This window comes from Ruditapes philippinarum, unplaced genomic scaffold, assembly GCF_026571515.1.
Source record: "Ruditapes philippinarum isolate M1 unplaced genomic scaffold, ASM2657151v2 ctg2373_1_1_1_1, whole genome shotgun sequence".
Lineage (NCBI taxonomy): Eukaryota > Metazoa > Mollusca > Bivalvia > Venerida > Veneridae > Ruditapes > Ruditapes philippinarum.
The window spans coordinates 23,563-50,477 of NW_026853855.1; the positions used below are offsets into that span (position 1 = coordinate 23,563).

Here is a 26,915-nt window from a genome sequence, read left to right on the forward strand (position 1 = left end):
TTTTTCAAAGAATTGAATTCCATGCAGAACTCTGGTTGCCATGGCAACCGAAAGAAAAATCTTTAAATATCTTCTTTTAAACAACCCTAAGAGCTAGAGCTTAGATATTTGGCATGAAACATCTTCTAATGAGTGTCTACCAAATTTGTTCAAATAAAAGCCCTGGGGTCAAAATTGGCCCCGCCCCAGGGGGTCATTGATTTTCCCTATATGCATATAGTAAAAACTTAAAAAATCTTCTTTTAAAGAACCGTAAGAGCTAGAGCTAAGATATTTAGCATGAAACATCTTCTAGTGAGTATCTACCAAGTTTGTTCAAATAAAAGCCCTGGCCCAGTGGGGTCAAAATTGGCCCTGCCCCGGGGGGTCATTGATTTTCCCTATATGCATATAGTAAAAACTTAAAAAATCTTCTTTTAAAGAACCCAAAGAGCTAGAGCTAAGATATTTGGCATGAAACATCTTCTAGTGAGTGTCTACCAAGTTTGTTCAAATAAAAGCCCTGGGGTCAAAATTGGCCCGCCCCGGGGGTCATTGATTTTCCCTATATGCATATAGTAAAAACTTAAAAAATCTTCTTTTAAAGAACCGTAAGAGCTAGAGCTAAGATATTTGGCATGAAACATCTTCTAGTGAGTGTCTACCAAGTTTGTTCAAATAAAAGCCCTGTGGTCAAAATTGGCCCCGCCCCGGGGGGTCATTGATTTTCCCTATATGCATATAGTAAAAACTTAAAAAATCTTCTTTTAAAGAACTGTAAGAACTAGAGCTTAGATATTTGGCATGAAACATCTTCTAGTGAATGTGTACCAAGTTTGTTCAAATAAAAGCCCTGGCCCAGTGGGGTCAAAATTGGCCCTGCCCCGGGGGGTCATTGATTTTCCCTATATATGCATATAGTAAAAACTTAAAAAATCTTCTTTTAAAGAACCCAAAGAGCAAGAGCTAAGATATTTAGCATGAGACATGTTCTAATGGGTGTCTACCAAGTATGTTCAAATAAAAGCCCTGGGGTCAAAACTGGCCCCGCCCCGGGGGTTATTGATTTTCCTTTTATGTGTATAGCAAAAACTTAAAAATCTTCTTTGAAAAAAACCCAAATAGCTAGAGTTTTTAGATATTAAGCATGAAACATCTTTAAGTAAATATCTACCAAGTTTGTTCAAATGAAATCCCGGGGGTCAAAACTGGCCCTGCCCGAGGGGTGTCATTGTTTTTAACTATATTTGTATTGTAAAAACTTAAAAAAATTTCTTTTAAAAAACCCAATGAGCTAGAACTTAGATGTTTTGCATGAAACATCTTCTTATGGGTGTCTACCAAGTCTGTTCAAATAAACAAATAAAAGCCCTTGGGTAAAAATTGGCCCCGGGGGGGGGGGGGGTTGGCTATATACAGGTGAGCGACCTCAGGGCCATCATGGCCCTCTTGTATGTATATAGTAAAAACTTAGTAAATCATCTTCTCTTAATTTACAAATGCTAGAGTTAAGATATTTTGCACGAAACATTGTGTAGTGAACCTCTAGCAAGATTGTACAAATTCTAGCCCTGGGGTGAAAATTGGCCCCATCCTCAGGGGTCATTGATTTTCACTGTGTACATATAGTAAAAAATTCTAAAATCTTCTTGTCTGAAGGTACAAGGCTTAGAGTTTTGATATTTGGTATATAATACCATCTATGGGTCCTCTACAAAAGTTGTTTTAATTATGCCCCTAGTGTTAAAATTGCCCTGCTCCAGAGGCGATAGTTTTCCTTATATGTATAAAGTAAAAACTTTTAAAAAAATTTCTTCTCTGAATTGTAAAATCTTCTTCTTTGAATTGACTTAGGCTAGAGATTAAATATATGGCATGAGACTTTGCAAAGTGAACTTTTACCAAGATTGTTCAAATTATAGCCCTAGGGTCAAAATTGGTTCCGCTCCGGGGGTCATTGATTTTCATTATGTACATATAGTAAAAAAATAAAAAATATTTTTGTCTGAAGGTACAAGACATAGAGCTTTGATGTTTGCTATATAATATCATCTATAGGTCCTCTACCAAACGTGTTCAAATTTTTCCCCTGGTGTCAAAATTGGCCCTGCCCGGGGGCAGTGATTCTCATTATGTACACATAGTAAAAACAGAAAATAAAACAAATGTTTTCTGAATGGGAGAAAGCTACAGCTTAGATATTTGACTTGAGATGTTGTTTGGTGGACCTGTATCAAGATTGTTTTGAATTAAACCCGTGGGTCCAAAATTTTGCCTTGCCCATGGGGACAGTGACCTACTTTCTGTCCTTTGATGTACAGCAATGAAATTTTGACCATGTGCACAGTTTTAGTTGTAAAATTGAACTTTGATATCAGGTGACCTAGATTTTGATGATGTGACCTACTTTCTTGTCCTTTGATGTACAGCTATGAAATTTTAACCATGTGCACAGATTAAGATGTAAAGTGAACTTTGATTTCAGCTGACCTAGATTTTGAAAAAGTGTCTTTCTGTGTTGTCATTTGATGTAGTCATGAAATTTAGGCTGTGTGAAATATGACCTTCACCACCAAATTCACTAGACTCGCGTGCATTGATATATTCCTACTCTGATCTTTTATTGAGTTAACAACAGATTTAACCGCTAATCTGATAATAAGAATTAGATTATTTATAAGGTCAGGGATCTATGCATTATGACAATCTTAAAAATTGTATAGAAACAAAAAAAAATATGTTCCTACACTACTATTTAGTATTGTATTAATGCGGTGGCATAGCATTTTTCTCAAATGCAATCTTGTTATTATTATTTAAAAGTTTGTGTGAAATTTGATTAATTTGAGCACCTGTGCGTGTGAAAAAAGATGGGGGCTTTTGTCCTACCTGTATTTTTTGTGAGGGGGGGGGGCTTTTGTCCTATGAGAAAATTTCAGGGGGGGGGGGGGGGCTTTTGTCCACCTTGTCTTTTTTAGACAGGGGGGGGGGGGTGGGGGGCTTTTGTCCTACGCTCCGAAATATAATGTAGTGTTTTAATAGTTCAGCAGTGATTTTCTGCACTTTTCACTTCAAAGGAAATATACACAACTTTTTTGGACATGTAATTTGGAATAATTTTCTTTTTCAAAATTCAAAAATGAAAACAACTGGTACTAGATATGTAGCTTTAAAAGTTATAAACTTTAAAATAACGATACTCCCTGTTATAAGATATTATATTTAACATGAAAATAATGTTTATAGTAAATGTAATTTGATATATTACAGAGGTAGCTGACACATTATGTTATCTACTGGTGGGAACATCAGAAGAGGCTACCAAGAGTATAGAGCTTGTATCTAGAACACCACAAGAACTTTACGAGATTGTCTGCTTGATAGGGTATGCCCCAATACTTGTTTACTTGTATATTTATTTGGTATTCATTGCCAAATGGTTTATCACTTGACTTTAAACCATTTGCCCCTATAAAAAAGTGTTGCAACGTTTTTAATTTAAATTGGCCTTTAGAAAGCACAAAAACAAGATTTTTTCAATTTAGTTTTAAGTATACTAATTTTCTTAATTATCTTTTGCATAACTTTCTGTTTGAAGTGCCTCAGAAGATCTATGTAAAAAATTTCAAATTTAATAATTTTAGGCTTTTGCACATGAGTGAAGTTCCTTCAATATTTTTTCTCCGCAGATATTTTATTTGTTTGGTTGTTAGCTCGACTATTCGAAGAATATGAGAGCTATTGTAGTCGCCCCGGCGTCAGCGTCCGCGTCGGCGTCTGCGTTGGTTAAAGTTTTTTGTAAAGTCAAATATCTCAATTATTACTTGAGATATTCAATTGAAACTTACAATACTTATTTATAGTAACAAGGTACATCAGATTGACAAGTTGGATAACTCTGCCTACAATATTGACAGAATTATGCCCCTTTTTAACTTAGAAATTTTGGTTAAAGTTTTTTGTAAAGTCAAATATCTCAATTATTGCTTGAGATATTCAATTGAAACTTACAAAACTTATTTATAGTAACAAGGTACATCAGATTGACAAGTTGGATAACTCTGCCTACAATATTGACAGAATTATGCCCCTTTGGAACTTAGAAATTTTGGTTAAATTTTTTTTGTAAAGTCAAATATCTCAATTATTGCTTGAGATATTCAATTGAAACTTACAATACTTATTTATAGTAACAATGTACACCAGTTTGCGAAATTGCATAACTCTGCCTGCAACATTTTCAGAATTATTTGCCCCTAGAAATTTTGGTTAAAAGTTAAAGGTCTTCAAAGATATTTACTTGAAACTTTACACATGCACTTAGGGTCTTAATTGGAGGGTCATAATTGTATGTCACTGACCAAGTTCCATAACTCTATCTTGCATAAAGGCTGATTCATATCCCCTTTTCCACTTAGTCTCTTGGTTAATGTTTACATACAAGTTTTACATATCTCAATAACTATTAAAGATATTTATTTAAAACTTCACATATGCATTTAGGGTCATAATTGTAGGTCACTGACAAAGATCCATAATTCTATCTTGAATTTAGGCTGATTTTTCTCCCCTTTTTCAACTTAGAAATTCATGTTAGGGTTTTGCTTGTAAGCTGTTATCTCAATAACTACTGAAGGGTTTGTGCCTTTTTGGGGACACTTTTATGCATTCATAATAATAAATCAGTGATTTACTTGATAAAACATCTTAATAACAAGCCTTTGTACCTTTTCTGTCAAATTTATGTATTCATAGGTAATTAGTATTATTATACTCAATAAAACACCCTTGTGACATTACCTTCCGAATAGTCAAGCCAATACTGTATAATTAGACTCTCTCTAAGGCCTATAACATGAATTTATAAAAAAAAATTAGCCCTTTTGTGAACTTAAAAAATTTAACATTATCAAGGCTCCTTTACTATCAAGCACTAAGAATAGTCGAGCGTGCTGTCCTACCGACAGCTCTTGTTTTATTCAGAAGTTAATCTAGAATTATATATTTTACAGGGAGCTGTTACCAGTGTTGCCATCAGATGGTATATTTCAGATAGATAATTTAATGAGGAAAGGATCACTGACACATGTTGATGCTGTCATATGGCAGTGGAAAGATGACAGAAATATGTGGCATTCTTATTCTCCAATAGACAGTAAAATTATTGAGGTAGGCCTGCAAAATCATAATGTATGCTTTGTAGATAGCTCTATAAACTTTACCATGCTGCATTTTCATAATGAAATTGTCCTGCATTGACTTTGGAACTCTTCAGATTGAGGTTTAATGATTATAGTATCAATATTGTCAATTTGACAAATCGGTAGCAAAGGACTTGGTCAGACTGCATGGACAAGCATTACCACTCGCTTTGAAAGGATTCAGGAAAGGTATAATAAAATTTTGAAATTGAAGAATTTCTTGAAGAAATTCATTTTGGCCCTGTAGTTTAATTTTCTACCCAGGGGTTGTAGGTATTGTCCTATTGGGAACTCAACTATGTTTCCTCATATGAGACCAGTTTCAGGCCAAGAAAGATGAGTATGGATGGTTCAGATAAGCTATAGGCTTCTTTGTAAGCTTAAATTGTTACAGTTGCAGTCAGATCTTTTTGTTGCATGTGCATCTCTCTTGTGACAGACTAAAACTTTTTCATAACAAGTTATAAAAGAGGAAAAAAAAGATGTTTAGTTGAAATATTTTAACAAAATCAAACTTGTGTATACTTACTTATGTATACTCAAAGATTTAATCATATAATGACAGGCTGCCCACCAATCAGGTGAAGATGAAGTCAGTTTGTCTACAATGGGCCGAGCCTATACAATAGACTTCAGCACAATGCAACAGATCAACGAAGACACGGGCACTGCCAGAAATGTACAAAGGAAACCAAATCCATTTGCATCTACAAATGCTCAGTCTAACTCTGGTAGGTTCATTTTAAATTTAACATCATAGTATGATACATGGCTTGTTACAATTGCCATGACATCTCGGCTAAAAGATTGGTAATAATGTTGTTTTTAGCTCGACTATTCGATAAGAATAAGTAGAGCTATTGTAGTCACCCGAGCGTCAGTGTCAGCGCCTGCGTCGGTGTAACCACTTATGTTAAAGTTTTTGTAATAGTTCGAATATTTTCAAAGTCCATTGACATACGGCTTTGAAACTTTGCACACTTGTTCACCATCATTACCCCAACCTGTATACAGGAGGAGGTAACTGTATCAAGCATTTTGACAGAATTATGCCCCTTTTTCGACTTAGAATTTACGTTAAAGTTTTTGTAATAGTTCAAATATTTTCAAAGTCCATTGACATATGGCTTTGAAACTTTGCACACTTGTTCACCATCATTACCCCAACCCCTGTAGACAGGAGGAGGTAACTGTATCAAGCATTTTGACAGAATTATGCCCCTTTTTAGCTCGACTATTCGACAAGAATAAGTAGAGCTATTGCAGTCACCCGAGCGTCGGCGTAACCACTTATGTTAAAGTTTTTGTAATAGTTCAAATATTTTCAAAGTCCATAGACATATGGCTTTGAAACTTTGCACACTTGTTTACCATCATGACCCCAACCTGTAGACAGGAGGAGGTAACTGTATCAAGCATTTTGACAGAATTATGCCCCTTTTTCGACTTAGAATTTACGTTAAAGTTTTTGTAATAGTTCAAATATTTTCAAAGTCCATTGAAATATGGCTTTGAAACTTTGCACACTTGTTCACCATCATGACCCCAACCTGTAGACAAGAGGAGGTAACTCTATCAAGCATTTTGACAGAATTATGCCCCTTTTTCGACTTAGAATTTACGTTAAAGTTTTTGTAATAGTTCAAATATTTTCATAGTCAATAGACATATGGCTTGGAAACTTTGCACACTTGTTCACCATCATGACCCCAACCTGTAGACAAGAGGAGGTAACTCTATCAAGCATTTTGACAGAATTATGCCCCTTTTTCGACTTAGAATTTACATTAAAGTTTTTGTAATAGTTCAAATATTTTCAAAGTCCATTGACATATGGCTTTGAAACTTTGTACACTTGTTCACCATCATGACCCCAACCTGTAGACAAGAGGAGGTAACTGTATCAAGCATTTTGACAGAATTATGCCCCTTTTTCGACTTAGAATTTACGTTAAAGTTTTTGTAATAGTTCGAATATTTTCAAAGTCCATTGACATATGGCTTTGAAACGTTGCACACTTGTTCACCATCATTACCCCAACCTGTAGACAGGAGGAGGTAACTCTATCAAGCAGTTTGACAGAATTATGCCCCTTTTTCGACTTAGAATTTACGTTAAAGTTTTTGTAATAGTTCAAATATTTTCAAAGTCCATTGACATATGGCTTTGAAACGTTGCACACTTGTTCACCATCATTACCCCAACCTGTAGACAGGAGGAGGTAACTGTATCAAGCATTTTGACAGAATTATGCCCCTTTTTCGACTTAGAATTTACGTTAAAGTTTTTGTAATAGTTCAAATATTTTCAAAGTCCATTGACATATGGCTTTGAAACTTTGCACACTTGTTCACCATCATTACCCCAACCTGTAAACAGGAGGAGGTAATTGTATCAAGCATTTTTTTTTTACTATCAAGCACTAAGAATAGTCGAGCGTTGCTGTCCTACCGACAGCTCTTGCACTAAATACAGAAATCTTTTTTATTTTAGAGGTAGGAACTTGTTCTTTTACTTGTAAAGTGTAAAGTACCATTACGCAGGACCTTAGTTTTTCTTGTCCAAAAAGACTTTAAAGTAACTTCATTTCTCTATGTGTAGTCAGAAAGTGTTACTACTAGATCACTGTGAACACTTTCTGTTTAGTTTTTATGCCCCCACAGAGCACGTGTCCGTCCGTATGTCCCAAAATCTTGTGAACGCAACTCCTCTTAAACCGGATGGCAGATTTTGCTTAAACTTACAGGGATGAACAACCTTCATGTGTAGATGGTAGTAAAGGAAGGAATTTTTGCTGCGACCAAATTTAACAGAATTATGGCCCTTTGTTGATTTTTTCAGAAATTTTGTGAACGCAACTTTTCTTAAACCGGATGGCAGATTTTGCTTAAACTTCCAGGGATGATAAACCTTAATGTTTAGATGGTAGTAAAGGAAGGAATTTTTGCTGCGACCAAATTTAACAGAATTATGGCCCTTTGTTGATTTTTTCACTATATTATATACTATTTAGAAATTTTGTGAACGCAACTCCTCTTAAACCGGATGGCAGATTTTGCTTAAACTTCCAGGGATGAACAACCTTAATGTGTAGATGGTAGTAAAGGGAGGAATTTTTGCTGCGACCAAATTTAACAGAATTATGGCCCTTTGTTGATTTTTTCACTATATACTATGCAGAAATTTTGTGAATGCAACTCCTCTTAAACCGGATGGCAGATTTTGCTTAAACTTCCAGGGATGAACAACCTTAATGTGTAGATGGTAGTAAAGGAAGGAATTTTTGCTGCGACCAAATTTAACAGAATTATGGCCCTTTGTTGATCTTTTCACTATATACTATGTAGAAATTTTGTGAACGCAACTCCTCTTAAACTGGATGGCAGATTTTGCTTAAACTTCCAGGGATGAACAACCTTCATGTGTAGATTGTAGTAAAGGAAGGAATTTTTGCTGCGACCAAATTTAACAGAATGTTGATTTATAGTTTTCAACTTGTGGCACATGTAGTCCAAAAAAATATTTGACCTAGAGTCATAAGATTGACAGAACAGTGGCGTGTGGGGGCATCCGTGTCCTATGGACACATTTCTAGTTTCTTCTAATTTAACCCTTATTTATTCAATTATGTAATTGACTTATATTTCTCTAGTTTGGAACAACGACTAAATTTAACAGAATTATGGCCCTTTGTTGATTTTTTCACTATATACCATATATCTGTTGTCAGTGGGGGCATCCGTGTCCTTTGGACACAGTTCTAGTTTATGTTTGCAAAGTCATGATTTAATCTTCTACTGGTTGGGGACCACCAAAACCGGACAACCACCTAACCCGGACGGCCCCGAAAATGCTTAATTTAGTATTTTCTTTGTTCAGTGGTTGTCAGTCACTTTTTTATCAACAATAAGTGCATGTTTCTTTTAATATTAAGTAAATGAATTTATTTCAACCTCTGTAAATGGTAATATTTTAATGTCTATTTCAAGAATGTTAACGTTGAAATTCGGGGGTCAAGAAAGCAATGCCTGACCTCATATACCAGCTATAATCATTTGCAGAGTGAATAATAGAATATCCAAAACTTCAGCATTTGTTGCTGACATATTGTATATCATGTTACAAATCAAAACACCCAGGCTTTTATCTGAATTAAATCACATCATGTACATTTCTGTCCGGACACATGGTACTGTAGTGTAGACAATTTAGGTAATTTTGATACCCTCTTTGTCGAGCCTCAGATATAAGTGTCAATACAATCAGAAATAAACAAACTAGTTTATTAGTTAGGAGAAGAACCTAGCTGAACTGTGTCAAATTTTTTGGTCTCTAGGTTAAAAATTATGAAATCTGTACGGAAAAATGTTCCAAAAGTGTCCGGTTGATGGTCTCCGACCAGTACAGAAGTGCTTGAAAAACTTACTAACGTTATTAAATTGAAAAAGTTTAAGAACAAAAATTTAATGCTTTAATCATGTAAACGCAATATTGTTTCTTGTATTAAATGCATGGTAAATGACTTGGTTATGTCAGATTGAAAAAAATATTTTACTCCTATTATTTGAGGAAGTTAACAAGGAAGCTGACAAACAGTTGATAATTATATCTTTGTTGTTACTAGAATTAACACATCTTTTTGTCCTATTCCAGTGGTAACACATGTAAAGTTAGATATATGTGTTACCCTACTGATTAAATAACACTAAAATTGCTTTAATACATCATTTTATTAAGCACAACATAGGGATGATATATTATTTTAACATTTTAGGATCTAGTTCTGAAACAGATTTGGAGCGTTGTGACTCTAGGGCGGAAGTATTGAAGGAGGATGCTGGCCTTGCCTCGTCCTTTATCAAAACATTGTTTGCTGTCTTGTACGAGGTGTATAGCTCATCTGTAAGTTCCTTTCCTTATTGTTGATATGATTGTACTACAATATTAATGAAGATTTATTGGCCATTTTGTTAAGTAAATAAAAAAAAAATCCCTTTCCATGATGCCAGGATGTCAAGTGAGAACCATATGAAATCTACTGAAAAATCAAATCTCATTAACTTTTCATTTTACCTTAACTTTGTCCTGTTTTATTGAAGCCTGCTAGAAGGAATAAATGACCATAGTTAATTGAAAGGTATGTTATGTCAGTGCAGGATATTTTGCTGTTTTTCACAATTTATTGTATTGATCATTGTTTTTTAACATTTTCAGGCTGGGCCTACAGTACGACATAAATGTTTGCAGACATTATTACGAATGATATACTACAGCAGTGCTGATCTCCTTAAAGATGTTCTCAAATCTCAACCAGTCTCTAGGTATGTCCTCAGATTTCAACCAGCCTCTAGGTATGTTCTCAAATCACATCCAGTCTCTAGGCATGTCCTCAGATCTCAACCAGCCTCTAGGTATGTCCTCAGATCTCAACCAGTCTATAGGTATGTCCTCAGATCTCAACCAGTCTATAGGTATGTCCTCAGATTTCAACCAGCCTCTAGGTATGTCCTCAGATATCAACCAGTCTATAGGTATGTCCTCGGATCTCAACCAGTCTATAGGTATGTCCTCAGATCTCAACCAGTCTATAGGTATGTCCTCAGATCTCAACCAGTCTATAGGTATGTCCTCCGATTTCAACCAGTCTCTAGGTATGTCCTCAGATCTCAACCCACCTCTAGGTATGTCCTCAGATATCAACCAGCCTCTAGGTATGTCCTCAGATTTCAACCAGCCTCTAGGTATGTCCTCAGATCTCAACCAGTCTATAGGTATATCCTCAGATTTCAACCAGCCTCTAGGTATGTCCTCAGATCTCAACCAGTCTATAGGTATGTCCTCAGATTTCAACCAGTCTCTAGGTATGTCCTCAGATTTCAACCAGCCTCTAGGTATGTCCTCATATCTTAACCCGCCTCTAGGTATGTCCTCAGATCTCAACCAGTCTCTAGGTATGTCCTCAGATTTCAACCAGTCTCTAGGTATGTCCTCAGATCTCAACCAGTCTCTAGGTATGTCCTCAGATCTCCACCCGCCTCTAGGTATGTCCTCAGATCTCAACCAGTCTCTAGGTATGTCCTCAGATTTCAACCAGTCTCTAGGTATGTCCTCAGATTTCAACCAGCCTCTAGGTATGTCCTCAGATCTCAACCAGTCTATAGGTATGTCCTCAGATTTCAACCAGCCTCTAGGTATGTCCTCAGATCTCATCCAGTCTATAGGTATGTCCTCAGATTTCAACCAGCCTCTAGGTATGTCCTCAGATCACATCCAGTCTCTAGGTATGTCCTCAGATCTCAACCAGTTTCTAGGTATGTTCTCAAATCACATCCAGTCTCTAGGCATGTTCTCAAATCTCAACTAGTCTCTAGGTATGTTCTCAAATCACATCCAGTCTCTAGGCATGTTCTCAAATCTCAACCAGTCTCTAGGTATGTTCTCAGATCACATCCAGTCTCTAGGCATGTTCTCAAATCTCAACCAGTCTCTAGGTATGTTCTCAGATCACATCCAGTCTCTAGGCATGTTCTCAAATCTCAACCAGTCTCTAGGTATGTTCTCAAATCTCAACCAGTCTCTAGGTATGTTCTCAGATCACATCCAGTCTCTAGGTATGTTCTCAAATCTAAACCAGTCTCTAGGTATGTTCTCAAATCTCAACCAGTCTCTAGGTATGTTCTCAGATCACATCCAGTCTCTAGGCATGTTCTCAAATCTCAACCAGTCTCTAGGTATGTTCTCAAATCTCAACCAGTCTCTAGGTATGTTCTCAGATCACATCCAGTCTCTAGGTATGTTCTCAAATCTCAACCAGTCTCTAGGCATGTTCTCAAATCTCTACCAGTCTCTATATATGTTCTCAAATCTCAACCAGTCTCAACTCAAGGTCTGTTCTCAAATTTCAACCAGTCATAACTATTTTGCCAATGAAGTAACAATAAATATTTTTATTTGCAGTCATATTGCTGCCATGATGGCATCCCAAGATTTGAAAGTTGTGGTAGGTGGGATACAGATGGCTGAAACACTGATGCAGAAACTGCCAGATATATTTAATGTTTTCTTTAGACGAGAAGGTAACATATTGAGCCGTTTTACAATGTTATAAATTCATACTGTACTAGTGTATGTACATGAATCATAATTTTATTTTAATTTGATTATAAAACAAGTTCTTCCAACTTACATTTATCCTTTTGAAGTCTTCACCTTGATGCCATCATTTAGAGGTTAAAGGTCACTGGAACAAAACATGAAATTAGTCATTTCACCAAAAAGCATTTACTGTTTAGTGGCACTACTCTAAAAGCTCTTTAAGTTAGCTAAGACTTTCTATCCAAATGCCTTATTCAATCTGATAACCATATATATTGGAGAAGACCTTTTTTCTTGTCATAAGAAAATTATGTCAGTGCTGAAATTGACTCTCTTATGTTTGATCTTAAACAGAAAAGTTTAGAGATTGTTTGATGTTTAATTTGTGTCTATTTGCTTTAAATTGTTTGGAAATATTTCATATTTTAAGAAACTCTTTGCTATTTTATAGGTGTAATGCATCAGATGAAGAAGTTGAGTGAGATAGACCCGCAAGCTGTGACCCCTGTAAAGCCACCACAACCCCAGCAGTCACCTCTAGGCTCTGGTTCCCTGGTGAGCATCAGTAGTAGTGGTACCAGCTGCAGTTCTGGTTCCACAGACGTTGATAAGAAAGATATGGACATGTGTTTAAGTATGGCCGAGGCGTCCTCTAATACTTCGACTGATGATCATGAAACGGGTGCTACACAAATGTAAGTCTTCCTCTATATCAAATGTTCCCCATACTGCCAATTCACTTAATGTCGTGGGGACGGAATTTATTTGTTTATTCAGAAAGGACACTTTTGTGGCTTCTTAAATTATGAAATTGTCTGATTTTGCAATAAAGTGAAATGCATACATAGTAAATTTAATAGTTGTAAGGCAGACTAATCAAATTTTTTTTTGATCTTTAATTCATGGGTTGACATATCCGCACAAATAAAACCCACAAAAATGCTGGGGCCACAATCATGTTTTTGTGTATTCAATTTGTATTATGACCCCTTTATATTTTAAAAATTAAATCCATGGTAAAGATGTCGACTGTCTTTACCATTGGGGAAAGGCTTTTCTGCTTACTTGATGAAATGCAAAGACATTTACTAAAATGCACTGATACTTGTTTACTTTGAATTAGTTGCTATCTCCAGTATAAATAATGGTAGTTAATATTTTCTTCAGGAGACTCAGTGATGTTTTAAAGAGAAAGAAACCTCCAAAAAGACCTGCAAGAAAAAGTAACAAGAACGATGAAAGTCCAGAAGTAGACAAAAAAGCATTAGGTGTTGGCAGATCCAGTCGTAGTAAAGGTTCCTCCAAAGAGAAGAGTGGAAGTAGTTCATCGTCGAAAATGTCTTTCTTGCCGAGCTTGAACCCACGGAGCTGGGGCAAACTTAGTAGTTCATCATCATCCTCATCTTCTGATAGACCTCTTTTATCCAAGGCATGTAAATTTATTGATGATCAATGTTTTAGCTGGTTTAACCTGATAGTATATAAGCCTGTTGTGGCTGAGGAGGTTGCTTTAATTTTGAGGCCTAAGATTTGCAGCCACCATTTATCCCTGGGTGATCGTATAAGGCAAATAAATAGGTTAAAATAACTGGAATCTATGCATCTCATAGCTCCAGCTGGTGGGATGGTTTTGACCCCTAGTGTTGCTTAAATGTTTCTAACACCTAAGGTTAGCCAAAATTATCTTTCCTGTTTCAGCGCCATATGTATAATGACCTATACAGTGTTGGTGCGCCGTAAAACCAAACAAACAAAGACAGTATATAAATACATATGAGCCGCGCCATGACTAAACTAACGTAATGCGTTTGCGACAAGCATGGATCCAGACCAGCCTGGGCATCCGTGCAGTCTGATCAGGATCCATGCTGTTCGCTATCAGTTTCTCTACTTGTAATAGAGTTGTTAAGCGAACAGCATGGATTCTGATCAGACTGCGCAGATGCGCAGGCTGGTCTGGATCCATGCTGGTCGCAAACGCACTATGTTGCTTTTGTCGTGACGAGGCTCATATATAAGCTCAAAGTAATTACATGTAATGTGCTTGAATCAAATAAGGCAATTTAGAGAACACTTATCATCCCACCAAGCATCAAGGTTGCTGATTCAATCCTTGAACAAAGCAGTATTTCTCCATGACATTTAATGTTGAAAATTATGTCTAATGCTTATTTGTCTCCCACTTCTGATTTTAAATTATGTGGGATTTGCAGTCAGTCACCTGTAGAGGAATTGGTATTGACTTTAAAGTAATTCCATGAAAGTCGAATAAGTGGACCGATTGCCGAGATATGACCAAAAACATGTTCAAATTTACATGAAAACAAGACAAACAGTATTTATCTAAAACTCTCTTCTTGCATAAAAGTTTTTGTTAAAGTAATTCGATAATTTAAACCCAGTGTTTTGATGATTGTATTTTTTTGTATATTTCAGTATTCTAGTCTGAAACCTGTTCAACCTGCATTACCAAACAACAAAGACAAGATTAAAACTTGGATAAAAGAACAAGGTATTATCTCTAAACTTGCAGTAAATACTTCCTCTTAATATATTAAATGATATAACCTTAATAATAAACCACTTGCCCCACATCATTGTGAGATTGAATTAATTCAGGGACTATGGATTCTTTATGTGCTGAAGCTTTTCAGCTAGCTTGTGCAATATAAGTGATTGTAAGCATCTAGAATAATGATTGGATGGGCAGCTGAGATCTGCTTTCACCGCTAAAGCAGGAAAGTGGCAGATGTTCTTAATAGTATCAGTTAAAGAACAGACCTGGGGATGATTACAATGATCAGTAATTGATTTAATTACAATTACTTTTAGATTTTATTGTAATTGATTATTATTGATTACTCAGACTTGACTCTGTAATCAATTAAATTACAATTACTTTAAGAGAGTAATTGATTGATAATTGATTACATTCAATGTAAAGTAGAATCCATACTTAAGACTACCCCTGAATTAAGACCATCCCCCTTAATAAGACTACTTTTTTACAAGGTTCTTTATGTCAATGGTTACATGATCCAGAATTAAGAACAATCGCTTATCCACTTTTAAGACCACCTGATTCTTAATTTGATCCCACTATTGAGACCACTGATATTAAAGTCAACATCTATCTAGATCTTAAATTTGTTGTTATGATCTGCTTGAATTAATGCTTTGCATGAGACTTAATTTCACAAGGTGTGAAAAACTGTTGTTATTGGGTTATTGTATAAAATAAGGTGAGAAGGTAAATTTTAGAGTGGTTTCATGTTGCTTTCAGCAAATTTATTTTGTGAAGTATTAATTTTTATTTGATAGGTGATTTATGTAAATCATATAATTGATATTGAAATCTGACCAAAGATAACTTAATGTTAAATTTCTTCTCATCAGATATAAAAGCATACTTTTATAGTGTCTTTTATATTGTATTTGTAGATTAAGATACATTACTGGTTTTTTTTCCAAACAAAATGATTAAAACAGACCATGCTCATAAAGTATGTAAGCAGTGATAAGAATGTTCACAATTAAGACCACTTTGGTCCAGAATCAAGGGTTTTTACTGTATAAAATTAAAACAAAAATTAATCTGTATCATGTAAAATAAAGGCATCCTTTGAATTAAAATAGTTTCCTGTTAAATCTGAAAGTAATCAATGTTAATCAAATTGTAATCATAATTACTGACTGAATTTTAGCTGTAATTGATTAATTACAATTAAATTAATCATTTTTGGGCAAGGTAATCAATTACATGATGATTACAGTGTAATCATGTAATCAATTAAAAAATCAATGATTACGATTAATGATTACCCCATTTCTTTAATAAAGAAACACAATCAGTTTCTGTAGAGAAGTGTTCATGGATGTATGCTAGTTACAAATTTGCTTCTGCAAAATGAAATGCATATACATAAAATGATAAACCATATTAACATGTCTGGTTTCATAAGAAAGCTTATTTTGATTTCATATGTTCCTAGAATTATAACAGTATTACTACTATAAACCAGTTTCAATGTGTTAAGGTATTGTAATACATTTTCTTGCTTATCAGACAGGATTATCTACTGTTTACACCGGTGCTAGAAAAACCTGTCTTAAGTTAATGACATCATTCCCATGTGCCATTTATGAATGAATTTTTCTATGGATGATGTCATTTTGCCATTATGAATGAAGTTGTACATTCATACGCTACTTTATGAAAATAGTACTTTATATAGTATTAGTTTTCATAATATCTTTTCAAAATACATGTATCAAAATGTAATATGCAAGAAAAAAAGAGTTGAACACTGGCTTTTGTCACAGACAGGAATATCTAGCTCTTGAGTATCTATAGAGCCTTGTTACTGCCATAAACAGTTACCATTGAGTTAGATATTTCGGTCTGTACCAGCAGCCGGTGTAAGATTCTTATAATATTCCTTTGTCTAATTATATATAATTGAATATTTATTAAGTATAAATATGTTAAATTATTTACAGCAACACGGTTCCTGGAGCAGTATTTCTCTGAAGAGATTCATCCAGGAAGTCATCCTGCACTGACAACATTGAACAAATTATGTACAGCTACAGAGAATCTCAGTCTAGAGGTAGGAATCCCAGTCAATGTACCATTTGAGTGCCATTATAAAATTTTGAAAATTTATATCCTACAAATCAAATGGTTAATCAAATGTTTTGGATTTTTTTTTTTTTTGGTGTTTTTACAACCTTTACAGGCTGTCAACCAATTGCTATATTCCTATAAAACTCCTATATTTTGGGTCGGAATCCTATATTTTAAAAAACCTATTTTTCCTATATTCTCCTATATTTTGAATGTATTTCCTATATTTTTTTTAAAATATATTGCCGAGGAATTCAAAGAGATTTAAATTTTGGTACTGCTTTTGGCCTTTTGTATTTTACAGGTAAGAGAATGTGTATGCCTGCATCAGCATCACATTACTATGCTCAAGGCTGCTGTGCTCCACATAGCCATCTGCATGGTCACCATGAAAAGCAGTGCATGAGTATGTCAACTTTATTTCAGGTGACCATTCAGATGATGGTCATGCATTGCTGTAACTTTCTGCTGATGCTTTTGTTCAAAGCTAATGCAGGCTGTCCAGCATCCCTAAAATTCCTAAAAAAGTGAAAAATTCGAAGGGAATTCCTAAAAATGCCCTATTTTTTTCACTGAAATTCCTAATTATTTTTATCTTTTGTTATAAACATACTTATAACTTGTAACCCTGTCAAAATAATCACGGACATAACTAAGTCGACCATGTTTTGAACATGGTCAAAAATGATTTGGCCATGATTTGCCAACTCAAAAATTGATGACATTGAAATGGTTTTGTTTCAACTAAAAGTTACTTTGACTGCTATTTCATAATCAAAGCAGTTGTTGATAATCATGTGGACAGTTAACAGCAAAAACACTACCATATCATGGTCCTGAAACTCAAATCATAATCATAAGAGTCCACTTATTCTGGAATATTTTGACACTGTTTTGCCAACTCCAGATATCTTGAATTTTATGTTTGTTCATTTTATCCAAATTTCTGAAGTGGTCCATTTATATCATATCATATTTGAAAATGATCATTATGAAGCTGTTGTATCACAATCTTAATTAAAAACATGTATAAATAGTTGTCAAAAATTAATGTACAATTTGTTTACTCACAACTCTTATTTAAATCTGCATCATATCAAAACAACATTGTAAAGTACTGAATGGGTTAACATAGACTTTGAAAAATTAATTCTTTTCCTCATACTTATTTTTCCTTTTCGTATCTTTGAGGGAGAAATTGCTTATTTTACCACAAAGTTATCAATTTCATTCAGTTCTTGTTCTTTCATTCATATGGTCCCATTTAGGAAAAGACTCGTATAATTAATCACAATCAAAATAATTTGGCAGTTCAGTAATCTAAAGCTCATTTCCAATTACAATGTACACACATTTTGCAATTATGTGATCTAGATAAACTGCAATTGAATGGTCTGTGTGGTGAACTTTTTTGATGTGCAATTCTTTGTGTTGATTATAGGTGCTTCCCATTTATTCAAATGACTGTACTAAGGCAAATGCCTTTTTACTTTTTACCTACTTTTACAAAAAAAATCATTTGTCCATATTCAAAAGCTGCATTGTGCAAGAATTTCACTGTATAAGAATTCCTTTTAGACACTTGTAGTTATAAAAAAATTAACATTCCCAAAACATAGATAGAATATGTTCTTTTTGACATGTTCAGCCATTTTGAAAAATATGGTTTGAACATGAATTGACTATGACCATTTCCGCAGGGGAGGCAGTTGACCAGTGAGTCCACACTGGTAGCACCTTTGCTCAAACTAAACTAGAGCATTATTTGTGAGTTACTTATGTGTCAAATATGCAAAGGTTAGCCCACATCATGGTCTTTTTGGACCTTAGTTTATTTAGTCATAAAATTGCAAATTTTAGCCCTAAAATTTCTATTACGTACCCTAAAATTCGCCCTAATTTTATGTCGGAAGGTGCTGGACAGCCTGCTAATGGTTTCCTTCACTTATACGGCAGACATTTTATTGTAGAAACAGCATGTGTAAAAGTAAGAATAATTTACATTTATATAAGCATTGGTAAGTTAAACAATTTAAGTTGAAAACTCCTATTTTTTTGCCTCAAAATGGTCCAAAAACTCCTATATTTCCTGCTAAAATATTCCTGTATTCCTCCTTTATTTTGGATAAGACCTGGTTGACAGCCTGCCTTTAGAAAATTGGTTGACCTTGATCCTGTTAGGAAATTTTAAGTCACAAAATTAAATAAATTTCGACCAAAAAAGGGTTTTACAACAGTAGTATAAGTTTAAATTAAGATCATTTTCTAGTTATTAGTATCAACTTACCTGTTAAAAGGAGGGAAAACAAGTGCTGGTGCAGACTGTAGCTTACCGAACAAACATTTCTATATCCAGTAAGAATCAGCTTGAGTCTAAAAACTCATAGTTTTTAACCACATAAGTTGAAACATTGGTGGTTCTACACAGGTGTAAGCTTGTACAATAATGCATGGAATGGCAACTTTGTTGTTTTTTTTCCAAATGTAAAGCTGGAATGTCGCCAAAGTACATATGTCGGTTGTGACTTAAATGTCCACTTTAACAAAGAGATAAAAATCATCTTTATGTTATAATATATAATTGAACACTTGTTTGTTACATGCTTTTTTTATATGAGATGAATGTGTATATATTTTAGGATGATGTAGGCATGGAAGCATTACAGGACATATCTGTGATAATGAAAGAGAGCGATGTCTCTCCATTTGAGGTGATACACAGTGGGCTGGTGAAGAAGTTGTTGACATATTTAACGTCTATGGACGGGTCAGTGCCACGAGACGTGAGAATAAGACGGTTTCTCCATGTCTTCCTTAACTGCCCTGTAAGTATATAAAGCTTACAGAAAATAAAGTGAAATAGAATTTCATGATAAAAGAAATAAGAAACCTGGAAATTTATGTCTTTAAAAGTAAACGTTGAAGTTATTCTGTGTTAAAGGATGGTATATCAAGTTCAGCTGTACATTCTGTATTTTTGGATTAACTTGTTTTAAAAGTTAAAATTGTCTTGGAATCTCAGCCTCATAACACTAAAATTACAACAGTTAGACAATTTATTCTTGTGGCAGAGACCTATTTTTGTCACTGCTTTGCCTTGCTCTTTACGAGCCAGAAAAATGTAGTAATTAAATACAAAATGTGATGAATCAAGTGGAACAAAGAATCAAAACAGGATAAGTTTTAGGTTGGTTTTTTTTTAATGATGATAACCAACATTTTGACTCTCACAAGTCATCATCTTGGTTATAAAAATGTATCAGCGCCATATGACTTGAATTGCGTTGATTCGCCCAAAACCCAAACAAAACAAATAATGCAGAGAAAACTGAAGTCTAATGTTATACATGTATATCAAATGCCATTTTGATAACTTTAGTCGTAAAACTTGTTTATAAATATTTCAGTCGCCAGACATTATTCACCTTAAGGAGATGAACATGCCCGACAGTGAGGTACCTTGTACAATGTTACCACTTGTACAAAAGTTAATGGCATGTTTACATCAGCTAGAACAGTTCCAGGTCAAAGTTCATGACCTCCCTGGTGGAAATACATCGACGGGGAGAGGCTCCAATGCTCTCAAGTTCTTCAACACACATCAGCTAAAGGTACATTTCTTTTCTAGTTTAAAACATTTTTTTGGAATTTTAAATCTGTCACATTTGGAGGCAGTTGAACTTATGTGCCCATTAATGCCTGAAATGGTGCGAGTTGAAGTGACTTAAAACCAAACAAAATAAATTCTTCTGTTATTGTTTCATTTCCTGCAAAACAATAAATGAAGAGATACTTTGTTGTCGAGTATTCTTCTATAAGTGGAATATAATTCTTGATGCAATATTGTCAGAGATCTTATTAACACCACAAACAGTTGAAGTCTATACACAAATTTACAATTTAAGTCTAGATACATAGGGTGATTAGGGTCATTTTATCATGCAGTACAAAATGATACAAAAACTGCAAAATGATTTTGAGAACTTTTCATCACCCGTTGATTTAACAATGATCGAATGTTCAAACATTTATGTACCATATGGAAAGTTGAATACATATTGTATCATAGTTTGGGGACATTTCTGTTGAAAAATTTTCAGAGTTAAATCTTATACATATACATGCACAGTGCGTTAAATGGAGTGCAGGACTATTAGTTACTCGCACTCCAGAGCATTCCCATGGATTGGCTCATTTTTGCTTGGGTTTACTTATTGTAACGACAAAGAAAGGGAAAGAGACAGAAATGTCATATTCAGATGCTCGTTGATTGGTTACTTTTTTCTGGGGTTTCATATTGTGTGTCTTTATGTTTGACTATGATACAAAGAGAAAGAACATCAAATCACTCGGCAATCTGATTAATACTGGGGGGGGGGGGGGCTATGCCCCCTCATACAAATCAGATAGCCTCGTGTTTCAGTGCTCTTTCTATTACATAATCATGTTGCATGAAAAATAAGCAGCATCATTTGGTAGGAGAGAAAAAATGACACATTAAAATCTTGCATTTTGTATCCATACCTGATGAACTATTATATAAAGTTGAGAATACAGAAATTCCATGTTTGTTGATTTGTCATCTATGGGATCATGATGAAATACATCTAAAACAAATGTCTTTACTATTGTTTTGCAGTGCTTGCTGCAAAAGCATCCATCTTGCAATACATTGAAGCAGTGGAAAGGTGGTCCAGTGAAGATAGATCCTCTAGCCCTGGTTCAAGCAATAGAGAGATACCTTATCATGAGAGGTTATGGCAGACAAAAGGTGGGCTACATTACATTTCTTACTAACGTATGTTTAATTTTGATGAATATTAAGTTTAATATTGAAAGGCGGTCAGTGAGTGTAAAATATCCTTTAGAGAAATCTACTTTGTATAGAAAAAAAGCGGATGTACCATGAAAATGTTTGGACAGTTCGATAAACTTTTGACATCTAAGTAAACTAACTGTACTTTATTTGTAAGCTGATTGAGTGGCAATAAAAACATATTGGATTGTATACATTGAGTAAATAAAACTAACAAATGATTGTTTTAGAAATATGAATTATTGTAAACAGGAAAAAAAAGAGAGATATTTTGTGTGAACAAAAGTTTTCTCTGTAGTTGTTAATAATAGACTTGTGTGAATATAAACTGATAATACCTATTTGTGATGTTATTGTAAAATTTATTTTGTTATTTATCATTTTATTTATACATATGACATATTTATACATAAACATGACAAAATACACTATGACTGAAAACAGGACACAATGTACATTTTTGATTAGATGATAAAATGTACACTGATTGACAATAGGTCAAAATGTGCACTGCAAAAATTGGACTATATGTACAGATTAAAAGAAAAGAACAAATTGTTGACCAATTCTTTAACCCATAATAAAATGTAATATATGTATTTATAGGATGCTGATGATGATAATAGTGATGATGACAACTCGGATGAAGACTTAGATGATACCATGGTAACCATACTTCTTATCTTGCTTTATAAATGACAACAACATGATAACAATCTGTTAGATGACTTGTACCAACTTGTTGTAAATTATAATCAGCAAAGCCTTAGCATATTTTAAAATGAAATTTTTCTTATATACTGAATTCATTGAACAAGTTGAAAAAAATTGTAATATGCGAGCCTCTGTCGAGCATTATATAATTTTATTCGAGTTCAATAAATTCAGTAGTGAACCCACACAAATATAATATTCTTTATCACGTACCAAAATAAGAACTATTTACAGTAAAAAAGTATTGGGCTTAATGTTGTCATTTAGCGCCTCTTAACAAACAATGACACATCAAGATATATGCAGTGCTACTTAATACCATTTTTATATGGAGTCGTAAAAGTGGCATGGATATTTGATAAAATAAAGTATTTTTTACTATTTATAGTATTGTTGATACCTTTTCTTTAGGCATTTTGAAATGAGGATGATTGTTTTGTAATTATACGAAAGTGTTAAATTTTTTTGTCATTTAATGTTCATATTGGGCAAAAGTAAGTGAATTCCGAACAACTTGTGTTTACTGAAATTTAAAGTATGAAAGTAATGGTCATTTGTTAAAGATAATGATTTAATATAGATTATATAGGTACAGATGAATTGTTTCTTGGGTTATATAATTCTGTATATTCCTATCCAGGATTTGTTATAACAATTTCAGGCTGCTGTATTTATAAGTCAAGGTCAAGCACGACACAGACTAGAGTTCCTGATAGGAGATCGAGTATTACCATATAATATGACAGTATATCAGGCTATAAAACAGTACAGTAACTGTACAGATAGGGAGGGTAGTGAGACAGACACTGACACCGAGAACCCCGTAGGTCATGCTAGTATCTGGGTACAGACACATACAATCTGGTAAGTTGGTTTATATAAACCATTTATTATGTATATTTTACCTTTTTTAAAAAATAAATTTTTTATTACTTATTTTAAATTTATTTTCAATTTTTATTACTTATAAAAATATATATATATTTTTTATATCTTATTTTTTACTCTTGAGTAAAAAAGGAATAAAGCAGTTCCATTTTCCTAGGGAATTGAATAAAAAGATTTTTTATATATTGTCACCTTAGTGGTTAACACCTATTAAGTTTAGAAGGACATAACCAGTTACTGCACTAAGGTGATGATTTGTTTGAGACATGCTGTTGTCATTGCTTGCTTGAATCATACATAAGTTGTGTATAAATATAACAATTAATTTTCCTAGGAATTAAATTTAAAAAAAAAAGAGGCTGTAAAATGATTTGAGGCTTGCTTTCTTTGCTTGCTGGTATCATTTAATTACATTATACCATAGTATAGTGTACAATAGTGCTGTTATTGATGAATTCATATCACTTTGTCAGGTATCGTCCTGCCCCAGAGGGTGATGACAATGTAGTGACAAGCCCGAAGAAAACAAAATCAGAAGCGAAAGCAGCTAAATCAAGTCATAAACGAAAATCAGAAGATTTATGGACTGGTAAGTGTGAAAAGAAAGAGACCATTATGAAAAAGTAGTGTGAAAATCAGAATTTGCACAGACTGTATACAAATTTGATAAATCGTGAGCTAAAAATATATGGCAAATAAACAGTAATACAGATATAATGACTAATAAACTGTTCATTCTGTAGTTAATTTAACTTATCATAAACATCTAAGATTCTCATGTCATTGGTTTAATTTTGAGGGCACTTTTATTGCATCTGATGTTTTTGTGGGTAAAAATTTAATTTTTAGAATATAAGAGGACTGGGAAAAGTGGATTTTGTTAGACTTGGTGATGCACATTTATAAATAAAAAAACACACCATGGCTGAAAGCTGTAATGTAAGATAGATATTTGGGAAATAGTTGTGTTTTTGTGTCTAATGTTGTCCATGTACTGGCTATTAGAGTCAGAATTTTCTATTTTCTCAGATGGTAATTGTCCAGTGATAGTGCCAGCATTAAATGTGTATTTGACGGAGAAATTGCCAGCATTTGTTACGGTGCAAGATGCTTCACTTGAGGTTATTGCCTTACTCCGAATACTACATGCATTTAACAGATACTGGTCTACAGTGTATGAGGTAGGGGTTTTGTCCTTTAATTTTCATTTGCTGTTGTAGTTGTTCAATAGAAGTGAATGATATGAGCTAGATTGATGTTTTATTTCTTATATTGATTTTAGGCATTGATATGAGCTAGATTGATGTTTTATTTCTTATATTGATTTTAGGCATTGATATGAGCTAGATTGATGTTTTATTTCTTATATTGATTTTAGGCATGACTTGGGATATATTACAGGATATTCAAGATTTTTCTGTATACACAGGATTTATTTTCATCGAGTGGTATGAAAATAAATATATGGGGGTAGCCATGAGTGAAATATGATGATTTTCATACCAAGAGATGAAAATAAATGCTTTACCTATAGAATTGAATTTCTGTTTATTATATAGGTTTTCTTTTTGACAAATATTCAATAAGCCATGAACTGTAATATTAAGTGAACATAATCTTATTTCAGGTGCCATCCTATTATGCCAAGCCAATTTTATCAAAGTCAGAGTTTATCAGCTCTAAATTGATGGCAAAGGCAAATAGGCAGCTTCAAGATCCCCTTGTGATAATGACAGGAAATTTACCAACATGGTTGGCAGAAATAGCAGCTGCTGCGTGAGTTTATATTCTTCCTAATTCTTTATTCTTCTTCATATATGCTACTATAATGGGGAAATTAGAATTTTGCATGTACATCATAGTATTTCTGTTTTAGTAATTTAGGAATATAGGAAACATTTGTTTTATATGGAAGATCAGTTAAGAAATTTGTAACTTGCAGGTGACCAAATTTAAAGACAAAAATTGATAATGCAAGACTTGCATTTGGAAATAAAAGAAAGAAAACTTTTTCAAATTTTATTTTATGAGTATATTTGGCTACTTATTATAGTCCCTTCTTTCAGTAGAAAAAAACATCGTAAATGGAGTTTAAATAAGGTCTAAATACATGAAATATTGGTGTACCTTATTACTTGTAACATATAGATTATATTTAAATAAATAAGTGTACCTTTTATCAAATAGAAAGTGTTAAGTTAAATTAGGTATATACTCCAGATGGAAGAACATTATTACAATGTTTTGGATCCTGTTTCTTTTTCAGACCATTCCTGTTCCCATTTGATACTCGCCAGTTGCTGTTCTATGCAACAACATTTGACAGAGATAGAGCGTTGTTAAGACTACAGGATAACTCTGTTGATACCACTGCCAATGATTCTAGTGACAGAGTTGCTCCTAGATTAGATAAACGAAAGGTAATTCTCATATTCTTACAATTGAGCTGCGTCACGACAAAACCAACATAGTGCGTTTGCGACCAGGATAGATCCAGACCAGCCTGCACATCCGCGCAGTCTGATCAAGATCCATGCTGTTCGCTATCAGTTTCTCTTACTCCAATAAGGTTTGAAGGCGAACAGCATGGATCCTGATCAGACTGGTCAGATGCGCAGGCTGGTCTGGATCCATGCTAGTTGCATACGCACTATGTTGGTTTTGTCATGACGCTGCTCTTATAGTATGATAGTTTTTTTCTGCTAAATTCAGGAAATAAACTTCTTTAATGTACCTGTTGACTGCATCTGATTTACCCATGTGACCAGTGTGCACAAAGATCGTCTGGCACATTTGAATATGTATGGCAGTGGTGCTACACACCCTGAATGGAACCTACAGTCAAACTTGCCATAGCGACTCACTGATTTAAACAACTTCCTGTCGTATATGACCCTATTTCAGACCGCCCAAGATAAATCACTATGTAAAGACATTGAATTAAATGACTCCCTGTCTAACGCGACTAACAACCATAAATTTTGCGTCCAGTACCACACATACAGCTTAATTAAACAACTTTTTGTACATTTGTCAATATCGTGTGATAAAAAATGTTATTCGCACTGGACACAACAACGCTCAAGACATTATTGTTACAATCAAGTCCATTAGTGATTATTGTGCACACTTAAAACACTTACTATAATACATGTAAATTGTATTATACAAGAGAAAAGAATGTGCAAACTTTCATAAAGTAAACCTGAAACTTTTTATTGACCTGGATTTAATGTGTGAGCTATTTAGATAGTCCCATGGAAAGATACATATGACAAGTTTGACGGTATATTTTAACTAATGACAAATAGGTTCATATTTATTATGTCTTAAAGTGTGAATGTTTTTATGCCCCCTGGCATATAGTAATTGAACCGTCCGTCCGTCTGTCCGTACGAGGTTAACCTAGAACGGCAAGTTGGATTTTTCTTAAGTTCTACCTGTACCAATGGCTTCATAATTTACACACTTACTAACCCATACAAAGTATATGATCTGGGAAAGTTACATAACTATGGCTTCCATTTGCACCAAGTTATGGCCCTTTTCAGCACTTAGAAAATGAATAATGGTTAACCTAAAGCGGCAAGTTGG

General features: G+C 34.1%; 1 protein-coding gene across 1 annotated transcript in view; it reads left to right on the forward strand.

The window, feature by feature from the left end:
- Positions 1-26,915, forward strand: part of LOC132738173 (E3 ubiquitin-protein ligase TRIP12-like) — a gene marked incomplete at its 5' end in the record, with an annotated part of 54,452 nt that overhangs the window by 15,791 nt on the left and 11,746 nt on the right. The window contains 19 exons of the mRNA XM_060725638.1: positions 3,250-3,364; positions 4,992-5,148; positions 5,746-5,911; positions 9,956-10,083; positions 10,396-10,502; positions 12,139-12,257; positions 12,728-12,971; positions 13,444-13,705; positions 14,713-14,788; positions 16,777-16,886; positions 19,543-19,728; positions 20,311-20,514; positions 21,543-21,674; positions 22,326-22,385; positions 23,095-23,297; positions 23,795-23,910; positions 24,351-24,502; positions 24,949-25,097; positions 25,588-25,741. Coding sequence (XP_060581621.1) covers positions 3,250-3,364; positions 4,992-5,148; positions 5,746-5,911; positions 9,956-10,083; positions 10,396-10,502; positions 12,139-12,257; positions 12,728-12,971; positions 13,444-13,705; positions 14,713-14,788; positions 16,777-16,886; positions 19,543-19,728; positions 20,311-20,514; positions 21,543-21,674; positions 22,326-22,385; positions 23,095-23,297; positions 23,795-23,910; positions 24,351-24,502; positions 24,949-25,097; positions 25,588-25,741 — 2,840 coding nt within the window. The remainder of the gene's footprint in view (positions 1-3,249; positions 3,365-4,991; positions 5,149-5,745; positions 5,912-9,955; positions 10,084-10,395; positions 10,503-12,138; positions 12,258-12,727; positions 12,972-13,443; positions 13,706-14,712; positions 14,789-16,776; positions 16,887-19,542; positions 19,729-20,310; positions 20,515-21,542; positions 21,675-22,325; positions 22,386-23,094; positions 23,298-23,794; positions 23,911-24,350; positions 24,503-24,948; positions 25,098-25,587; positions 25,742-26,915) is intronic.